The sequence below is a fragment of the Quercus robur genome, chromosome 7 (genome assembly GCF_932294415.1).
Source record: "Quercus robur chromosome 7, dhQueRobu3.1, whole genome shotgun sequence".
Taxonomy (NCBI): Eukaryota; Viridiplantae; Streptophyta; class Magnoliopsida; order Fagales; family Fagaceae; genus Quercus; species Quercus robur.
Genome location: NC_065540.1, coordinates 9,207,919 through 9,218,949, shown reverse-complemented (window position 1 = coordinate 9,218,949; position 11,031 = coordinate 9,207,919). Strand labels below are relative to the sequence as shown.

Sequence of the window (11,031 nt, the reverse complement as noted above, 5' to 3'; positions counted from 1 at the left end):
CATATATGATTGCATAAATTCTAACAAACATATCCCGCATTTGTGAATATGATTTCACAACTGTCTTTCATTCTTAGTGCCACTTGAATAACAAAAGCACCAGAATATGGTAAATACCTCTAATTATCTCCTCACGCCCTGATAAGCCTCCCTTTTTTTTTCCTTTTTTCTTTTTTTCCATTTTTATGGTAAATCATGTTCTAGCTAATAAGCCTTGCTTAAATCTGACACGTTTTGATGGTACACAAATACCATTATATTGAGAACTACACGAAACCCACAAATAACTTAACCCAAACATGGATGCCACTTAATCTGCATACAAATAATCAGAGGTCATTACCATTGAAATATATTGTCCTACAATTAAAATAGGTATAGACTCATATCGAACTACAAGGAATAATAAAATAAAGTGATTAACATTTTGATAAAGAACAAGATTTATTTTAAACTTCCAGCAGAACCCACGGCATCTACATCTTAACTTGATGAATGAAACTTCAAAAATAATTTTATTCATATACATGCCTTCCCATGCCTTTTTCAATGTGTTAATAACTCAAGCCTATGTTCAGGAAAGACAAGAAAAACTATAGGAGAATATCATGCTTTGTTTTGTTTAATAATTCAAAGTTTTGCAAAAATTTGATACGATTCTAAGGAAGGAACAAAATATAATTTATCAAATGAAATAAAACACACAAAAAAAGAAAAAAGAAAGAAGATTGCACTTAAGTTTATCTAACACTGAAGAGAGAGGAAAATAGATTGTGGCATATATACTTTAAAGAGTACTCTTAAAAGAGCAATCTTGCTTAGCTTTGACAAATATAATTTCTGACAACCACAATGTCCACGTTTGTTCAATCATTACGTTCCAAACATAGTTATAATGCTGATAAAGTTGTTAAAAAGATACAAAGAATTTTCACAAATAAAAACTAAGGAGTAATCACTAATATATATGTATATACACACACCATAGAATCATTGAAACTCATAAAATACATTATACATACTCGGTGGGTGAAAGAGGAAGAGGAAGAGGAAGTTGAAGATGAGACTCCTTGCTGTTCATAAGAGCTAATAATGGGGATTGAATTCATGAGAAGATCTGAAAGGGGATTTTTTAAAAAAATAACTCTAAAACTCAAACAATTTTGTTAATTAAACGTTTTCAAAACTATTTAGCAATCTAACAACTCGAGAGTAAGAGACTCAATTTTGGAGTCATCAATCGAGTATAATTAAGGCGTATGTAACTTTGAGAAGATAACATTTCTTTTTTCTTTTTCTTCTTTTAATAAAGTAATTGAAATTGAATCTTTGGTCGATGTCTTAAAAGTTGAAAACTTCCCAATGGATACAGGCTGAATGTGAAATGGCCCAATAAAATCGTTGACATGACCCAGTAGAAATTTCAGTATTCATTGTGGCACATGAACGAATTTACAATGAAGGGAATGGAGCCAATTTTCCCAACAATAAAAATAGAATTTCAAAAAAAAAAAATATATATATATATATTGATGCTCCTGTGTTTTTGTTTTTGCTTTTTTTTCCCCCAAAGTTTTACACTTAACCCAATTCAGGGTTTATTAAATTTCCCATTCAAGTTTCAAAACTAATTAGGGATATCAAAAAATAAAACCAAAATAAAATCCAACCAAATTATTATACAAAATTCGATCGGCATTTTGAAAAAACAAATACAATAATTGAGGATCTGATGTCTTTGGTAACCTATTTCAATTGTTTTTTTCCAAGGAAATTTGCCATTAAAATATGAAGTAAAGAATTTTTTGTTTACAGTATATATAAAGTACTAAAAATATTGTAGTGGGCCTGTTTGGTTAAATCAGGCTAGGCTGCCTCCTGCGGTACTGGGTCCAAATATTCTGAGTAAGGGAGTTAATACCGGTCCAACAGCAACTCAATTTGGTCCGACTTGTACGCAAACCATGCCTCGTCTACCAGGAGCATGCTTACGGTGGGTAGAACTATTTCAAATGAGTCATGGCAAGCAGATATGATAATAATAAGATAAAAGAAAGTACTTTGACTTCTTTATTAAAGTAAATAGATAATCCCTACTTAAGAAAATATAATCACAGTTTAACAACAATTATTTTTATAAAGAAAGTAAGGGAAACAAGTGGGTAGTATATGGGTTAATTAAAAGAGGAAAGAAATCAGATTAAATCTGATCCATAGGACCAAAATCAGAGAGGGAAGAACGCCTCTTCTCAAAATGAATAATCTCCCAGGAAGATCCTGCCGAAAAAATTAATCACTTTAAGGGAAGCGGACCTGAATGGTTGGTACACAAGAGAACTCTTTGTTTCCGGCAGAGAGCAGGACTTTGAGAGGGAGAGAGGGAATCAACCTATTGGTGCATGCTGTCGTTCTAACTCTCTATCTTTTTCTTTCATTCTCTTCTAATATTCCCCTTTCTTCTCTTTTTTCTTTCTACTTCTTTTTCTTAATCCTTGTTTTCTATTTCCTGGTTTTCAAATTCCTAATACCGTAGTGCTTGTGTCGTCCTCCCCATGTACACGACAAGGGCCTCTTTTTATAGTGTTTGTCGTGACCGAGTTTTACTATTTTAGCCTTTAACAACCTTTGTCTGGTCTGGGTATACTTGCCGACCACTACTGGTCCGTCTGTGTGCTACTCCCTATCGCCAAACAAAAGAAAACTATTTTGTTTGTTTGTCAGCCGTGGCACCCTTCCCTGTTATGGTGTGGGTGCCTTCTTTCTCCCTATCCCTCATGGCATGCACCTAGTGGTTCCAACTCAACTTTGCTTCTTTTGGGTGGTATGTCATCCCAACAGGACACTTCCCCCAAAAAAGCCCGAACAAGAACCTCAAAATTGGTTTTTCCCCTCTCCCCACCGCCAAACCATGCCTTCTTACCTCTGACCCATGACCTCACCGTGTCCTATATTGGCTGGGTACAGGTTGGTGAGATCTGGGCCTTGTGCGTGCCTCTCTTCCATATATGTCCAAAATCTATCTGCTGCTCATGCATTTGCCATGGTTGACCTGCACATTCTGCCGTCCGTTTTTGACTATTTTCTGGTTCCCCTTTCCTTTATAGCTTGCCCCACTTAGGGGCTGGGCCTTGCTTAACGGTGGGCTTTGCCTTTCTTCAACCCACCCTTTTTCCTGCTACCATCTCCTGTCATACCACTCTATCATTCGTGCTGAGAAGTTGTTTGCCTCAATCCTGCTGGGCCTCTTTGGGCTTGCCGTTTATTCTTCTCCTAATGGCCCACTATGGCCATTGGTTCTTTTATTGTATCACTAGCAAGCTCCTGTGTCCTATTTGTTTCCCCTTGGGCGTCCTTGGCCCATTTGCTTTCCTTGGGCTTCCTTGGCCCTTTTCTTAACTTTGCATTCCTATGGGCTTTTACTAAGTTCTTTGGGCTTCCCCAGCCCAATTACATTATCCCTCATCCTTGGGATTTATGGGCTTGCCATCAACCCCTTACTTTCTTTGCTTTCATTACTTTGGGTCTGTCGTGACCCATTCTCACTTTTCCACATCATATGCTGCCCATGATTTGCTTTTTTTCTCTTTCCAGGCTCCTTTAAGCCCATTTACCCCTTCAAGGCCCATTTGTTTATCTCATGGGCCTGTGATCCATTATTCCTACCGCTTGGGCTTAATGGGTTTTCTATCCATTTGCCAACTATTTTTTGTCCGTGTTGCTAGACTTCTCCTTTCCACTTGGGCTTCCAAAATGGCCATCAACAAATATTATTTGTGATCTTAAAATACAAAACACAAATGGATTACTAGTTATGCTTTTTTTTTTTTTTTTGGTGAAAGATTATTAGTTATGTTATGTACCTTTCATTCTCCAAAATTTAATCTTTCAGAAATCTTATTGGTAGACTCTCATTTTACCATATCACCTACGTATCCCACTATTACATGCTTATATCAATCATGATAATCACCCCTCTTTTCTTTTCTTTTCTTTTTTTCTTTTGATAGAATGATAATCACCACCTTAAGCATTTTAAGTTGTCCAAATGCAATCATACAACTTCCTTTTGCCCTTCCCTAATTCTTGCCTAAGGATTAATAACATAAAATTTAATGTACAAGGGGTCTTTTTGCAATTCACTCAAAACCCAAGAGGTCTTTTTGCAATCTGGCCTTAGTTTTTACATTTTGACTTTAGGGATTATATTTATAGGGCAGGGGCTCAGATATCAGACATGACAACAACCATCATGACCCATTATCCCAAGAAGAGATAATGGGAGTGTGTGAGAAAGAGAGAAGGAATTAGAATTGATCAAGCGTTTGAATACAGATTGTGATTTAGCATTAATAGTAAAGAAATTCATTGTATTGAGTTATCATGACATTTCTTTATTTTTAACCCACTACAAAAAACAATTGGATCATTTATCAGTTGAGCTTACAATATATTGAATTTGATAGTAATGGCTACCCGTATATTGGATAAGGATTGAAATAGGAATAAATAAGCCAACCAACATAACTGCAAAGAAGCATGAAAGAAAAGACAACTAGAATATGAGTATTCTCTATGACAAAAAATTATACTCATATTGCTCTTTGCCACCTATCCCTTTTATAAGTTTGCATTAACAAATTGCAAACTTACAGAAAGGGATAGGTGGCAAAGAGAAATATTGGATGATGCATAGAATCTGCTCCTTGATGAAGATGTGGTTTGAGGATATTTGAGTGTGATGCTCTTGTGTGCATTCTAAGAAAATTAGGCCAACACAATTTGAAGTACTCCACTCACAATTTTCTTTCTTTTAAAAAGAACTCTACTCACAATTGATTCCTGTAGAAATTAAAAAAGTAGTAACTTCAACCTAGATTTTGTATCCCTTTTTTTTTTTAATCTATAAGTGAACCTGAACATAGACTTTCATAGTGTCTCCCAGTGCAAAGAGATCAGAAGTTACAATGATGAATAAAGTTCTAGTTCCAGATTGCAAGCATTTTCTTTTATCACTTTTTTCTGTTGCTTGTTCTTTTTGGGCATTTTATGGAGGGATTTGGGAAACGCTGTTAGAGAAGGGCCATATGCATCAAGCTAAACAAAGAAACTAGTGTCTTACATGTTGACCCTCATTTCATTAACCTCGTCTATCAATCATCATAGGTTATAATACATGTTTTACAAAAGCAGGCAGATAACATTAGTACCCAAAATAACTACACTAGGTCATTCAATGCCAATAAGTTGATCAGTTCCTTCGATTTCATATATATTTTGACATGTACCCCTCGTTTTACCAGCTCTTCGAAATTGGCAATTAGCTATGTTGATTATTATCAACTTAAGACAGAGCTAATTGACTATAAACACTTAAAAGATTGTCAAGCAGATTAACATTGTTCCACATGATCCAGTGCATGAGACAGCTACCTACTTCTAAAGTTCCAAGTGTCACCACAATTCAAGTCTAAACATCTTTTCCATCCACCAAGTCAACCTTGTTATATCCTGGAGCAAGAAAATATCTGGGTAAACCTCAAATCTATGAAAAAAAATCTTCACTATAAAAATTCTGACTTTTCTTTAACAATCCAAAATATTAGATTTTACAATTCATATTGCAGGCCAGTTCTTATGTTGACCAACATTGCATTATTTTCATGACCCTCATACATAGAAGACAACAATTCTACCCTATATTTTTGTGCTTTTGATCCAAAAAATCATATTTGGTCTTTTTCCATCTAGTACTTGTCAAAGAAGAACCTTCTTTTTCCCTTGCATTAGCATCAAGTATACAGACAATTGAACATTCTAATTCCTCCACTACTCAACATCCCCTACCTGATAGGTCCAGAGTTTATATTAATTCAGAGGCTTTAACAATTTCTGGATCAATTTATTTTCTAAAATAAGACAAGATTTTAAAATGGCTCTATTTAATGGAATGTGTGCTATTTCTAAATAAATAGTTATATATTTTTGTACACACAGACAAACACACACACATACACTCAACTTTTGTGAGAAAATAAAAGCATGATTTTGTTTTCTACCATTTGTATTTCAATTAACCAAGTCAATTAACCAATCCTCTCTATTGTAATCACACTGCAAGATTACAACACAGAACTAAACAATTTGTATTGCAGTCAAGCCTACCAAATTCAGAAGAGGAAAAAAAGCAGAACAACCCTGAAGTTGTTTTGCTATGGAAGCACTGTGCTGAATAGAGGCATAAGTAAACAACTGATTCAGAGAACAAAACCCAATTCATATTCAAGTATTTGATTTTTCTGACAATATTAAAATTAAAAACAAAATTTCTACCAAGTTTATAATGATGTGTAAATAGATAAAGCGTAAGTCAAAATCCACCACGAGTAAATTACTGTCAAATAATGTGTTAGAAGGGAGAAAAGGTGGCTTTTATCTTCTTGGGTTGAAGTTCATAATCATAAGCCCAAACCCACCTAAAAGGCTACATTAACTAGAATGGACATACAATTAATCTTTTAAAGAATTTATTTTTCTATTGATACAACAAAAAGGGGTGGTACAACGAAGAACCCTAGCCTCAGTTAATACCTGTTATGAATAGCAAATAACACTTACATCCCCTACTTCAGCAAGTCAGAAGTGTCTTCCATTACCACTTCTAATCTTCAAGGTAGTCTTCTCTTCTTCAGCAAATTACACTTGCATCCTCCAATATCTGACTTGCAATCAAGAGGACAAGTTAAGAAAATCCTTTAGGCTTAGCTCTCAGAGAAAAAAAAAAATAATAAAATAATAAAATTGATTGCCAAATATCTTAGCAGTCTTTTTCTTTTCCCTACCTGCGATTTGACCACGAAAGCTGGCATGCCACCCCGGCCACCTCTCCATCTCAGAAGAAGCTTGCCAAAACCCTTTAGCGGTGATCACCAATTGTTAGCTATCAAGAGCTGCGCGCACTCTTAACAGGCCTCTCTAGTCTTTCATCATGAGGTTGCAAAGCCTGAGTTGTTCAAAAGCAGTGAGTACCTATAAAACAGAGACATAGAGAGAATCAGGACTGATTGCGTAGAGCTTTCTATCTTTTTTTTATTTATTTTATTTTTATTTTTATTTATTTGCAATTTATAAGTAAAGAGCGCTTAAGTAAAACACTCTTTAGACAGTGCATTACAACTTTCTGCCATCTAGTGTTACAGCAACCAGCAAGCTTCCCAATTCCTCCTCAATACTCACATATGTTTTAGACTACACATGGCCTCTCCTCAACTACTCCTTGATGGTTCTCTAAACTTTTTGAGTACATATTGGGGCTTACAAAGTTGCAGAATTTTTATTTTTCTCTGAGAAGATTTTGAAACTCCCAAGCTGGATGTTGCATATTCCCAATCACAATCAATCCAAAGGGCATTATTGTTGATCTATAATTTTATGTCCAAACAACTTGATCTATCATTCCAACTTTCATTACCATAAATGAAGTACAAATCAGAACCTTTCTTTGTATGCAACTCCATCAGGACTCTCATTCAAAATGTCATTATTTAATGAGAGCTACTAAAAAATTATCTCGTTCAATGATAAATATGAATTGTGTTCTACAACCTATGTTACCTGCTAAAATTTTATTTATTTCAAGATGACAGTGTTAACAACCTATGTTACCCACTACCCAGTAACATTTTATTTACTTCATGACGACAGTGTTTACATCATTTCATCAAGGGAAAAAATATATGTGAAAAAGGAAAAGTGTGCATTGCACATCTATGCTGTGGGGTACTCTTTAATGACAGCCAGAGGAAATGAAACAGGAAAATCCTTTATCCTAGCAACATTACTGATGAGAAAGCATGGCACCTTGATATAAGTTATCCAAAGATATCATCGGTAGTCACTGTTTGGCAAATTTCATCACCAGTGAAGCCATTCTGACTGGGGAGATCCTTTATTTCCATGTAATCTTCATTAAGCTTAAATTTTGATATTCTAGTACATCTTTACCACCCATAACACCAAATCTTCTACTGCATGATGCAACCATCCAGGTCGAAGCTTGAGCATTGCATGTAGGACCAATCTTATTCCTTCTGTGCAATTGCTTTAATTCAAGGTTAATATAATAACAGTCCATGAGAATCACTACTAGCAAATATTGGTCATCCTCTTCACCTACAACTTCAAAATAACTCCCATTACATGCAAGAATTTATTCTAAAGGGCACCAAAGCAAAATTGGAACAATTATATTGTTTCATACAGTTTAACAAAATCAATCTCCAACATTACTTGAAATGGGGAGATTTCAGAGTTTTTATACAACACTTTTAGGAAAACTAAATGCAGTAATTGCATTATCGTAAAATTAAAACTTATGACAACACTAATTAGTTAAAGTTTTTACATTAACTTATGCTAGTGTAGTTTTTCCCATGGCCTTCATCTATAATTATGCAGATGGTCATAAATTATATATCAAGTCATAAATTGAATGTACCAATCCTTTCAACATGTAGGTAGTATTGAGAGAGAGAGAGATCACCAGTCCCAGCTCATAGTCCTCAATGTCCAGTGAGTGACTTTAATAATTTTTCCTTTCATTGGTGTTGCCATTTCCACAAATCAAAAACAAAAATTTGAAATTGGGAGAGTTATATTATGGTATGTTTATTCATGAGATCTTAATTTGAAACTTATGAGAGTCATATGAAATTTTACACCTTCAGAAGAACTCTAAAAAAGAGTAAATATGGGGAAAATCTCACCAAATGCTGCAGCCTGTTATAGGCTTGTGAAAAGAAAATCCATTGGCACCATTACATGCAGCCAATATCTTGAACCACTTGGTTACACCCCCAACAGAAGCTGGATTTCCATTAATCAAGCAGAAATAAGCATAATTATCAGTTCTACGACATCAGACTTTGGATAGTAACGGCAGAAAATGATACGATGCAACTGAAAGAATGTTGATAGAGTAAGTTAAGGAACAACACAATGAAATATGAATATATAAGCAGGCAATAATATTCTTTGAATTATTTGGGAAGCACTCAATTCTGAAACAAGAAATATACCAATCATCAAATTGGGGTCTTCATTGTTGAAATCTGCATTGCATGAAGAAATTCAGCATCTTCATTAGAAACCCCTTCAACATATATAACAACAATTTGTAACAACTCAGAACAGATTAATTTCTGTGAAACCAAGCATCAGGATGCACCTGGATTTTTCTATCATATATAAGTAGTGCAATAGAACAACAAAATAATCTAAGGATACAAGAATGGATAAATGGCAATTCACCTTGGTATAAGAATCCTAGACATAATCTCAGTGGTTACCATTTCTCCTGTTTCATCCCAAGATAACCCACTCTATTGAAGAACTTTTATGTCATTATATTGCATTCTCAAATGTTTGTATCTATGCCTGAGAGCATCTTGACCATTTCAGTCCCGTTGAACATCTTGACTATTCAGTCCAAGCTTTGGCAACGAGTCCATGACAAATCAATGAGGTAATGATCAATTGTTGATGTCGAGCACATTCTCAGATATTCACTATCGGGAATGATAAATCTATTGGGTCCAAATAATCTTATTTATGGAGATAACCATTCATTCATCAAAACATTTCAAAGTTCTCTTTACTTTGAAATGTTTTGATGAATTTGCAAAGCCAAATACCAGTCCAATCAATCATGAATTTGCAAAGCCAAATACCCTGTACCAATGCACTTAACTTGCTCGGACAAGGCTATCATTATAACACCTAATTGGTGATTAGCTTTTATTCATTAAAAGTAGATGATACTTCTTGAAATACACATCACCAAATGCTAAACATAACCAATATAATTTAAATCAGTCATACTGCCTTTGGATCTTATCTAGTTAATAAAGCTACAAATTTAAAAAATTACAATTACTTCTAGAAACAATCAAAAAGGAAAAAAGACTATCAAGACCAGTCCAATCATTCATGAATTTGCAAAGCCAAATACCCTGTACTCATTTCTCTATAACACTTTTCTTTTACCTTTTTTTTTTTTTTTTTTTTTGTGTTATTGAGCCGCTGGATTAAAAGTGTTAATTTTTCCCATAATAAAGACAAGTTTGCAAAACATGTATTATCATTAGGTACTAGTTATGTCATAATTGGCTTAGGTTACAATAAACTATAAACTGTTAGGAATGCTATAAGCATATGGATAATAATTGTTGTATTGAGATTTAGTTAGTTAGTTAGTTACAATTCCAAGCATGTTAATCACATTTAGCACATGTTGGAATTATTAATGCACATGGGGAATAATAGAACCTAGTTAGTTAGTTAGTTACAATTCCAAGCATGTTAATCACATTTAGCACATGTTGGAATTATTAATGCACATGGGGAATAATAGAATCAATAGGATGAGGCCATGTGGACCAATGAGATTAGAGCTAGTCTCCTATAAATACATGATTGTAATCCAATATGAGGAATCAATGAAGAATAAACCAATTTGTTAGTGCATTTCTCTCTCTTAATCTCTCTCTTTCTCTATGGAGGGTGACTACCTCGAATTAAGTCAATTTCCCTACAATCCTCATCCATTCCCCTATAATTCTCATCAATCTCCATTAGGAACCACCGGGTTCCTAACAAATGGTATCAGAGCCGTTGATCCAAAGACGAGCAATTGTGATGAAAGAAAACTTTTGAAAAAAATACAAGGAATGTTGAACAAAGCCTTAGAAGAAGCTAAGGATATTTCAAAGAAGATGAAGGCCTTGGATGAATCTAACATGGCCATGAAGGAGGAGCTCTCAAGATTGCAAGAGGGTCTCGAGAACATGACGGAAGAGGAGTTACAATCTCTTGATTCAATGAAACTCGAAGAACAAATCAAGTTCCAAGAATCTACTACTGTTGTTGCAAGCCGAGATGTTGATTTTTGTGTCAAAGTGGATGATGATATACATGTACATGCTGCCCCTGAAGTTCAGTCAAAAGAATCAACAAAGAAGGTGATGATGATCTTCC

At 34.7% G+C, this 11,031-nt stretch overlaps 1 protein-coding gene across 7 annotated transcripts in view; it reads right to left on the bottom strand.

Annotated features, from left to right (window-relative positions):
- Positions 1–5,095: 5,095 nt before the first annotated feature.
- The window catches only part of LOC126692084 (disease resistance protein RPV1-like), an 85,494-nt gene continuing 79,558 nt past the window's right edge, over positions 5,096–11,031 (bottom strand). For 2 of the 7 annotated variants that reach the window (XM_050387548.1, XM_050387557.1), the window contains one exon: positions 5,096–5,508. Coding sequence is in view for 1 of the 7 variants with exons in the window: in XM_050387546.1 (XP_050243503.1) it covers positions 6,984–7,026; positions 8,763–8,862 (143 nt within the window). In the remaining 6 variants the exon portion in view is untranslated. Of the gene's footprint in view, positions 5,509–6,502; positions 6,716–6,839; positions 7,027–7,857; positions 9,301–11,031 lie in introns of those variants that run through there. The other 5 variants (XR_007644936.1, XR_007644935.1, XR_007644934.1 and 2 more) reach the window with 5 other exon arrangements.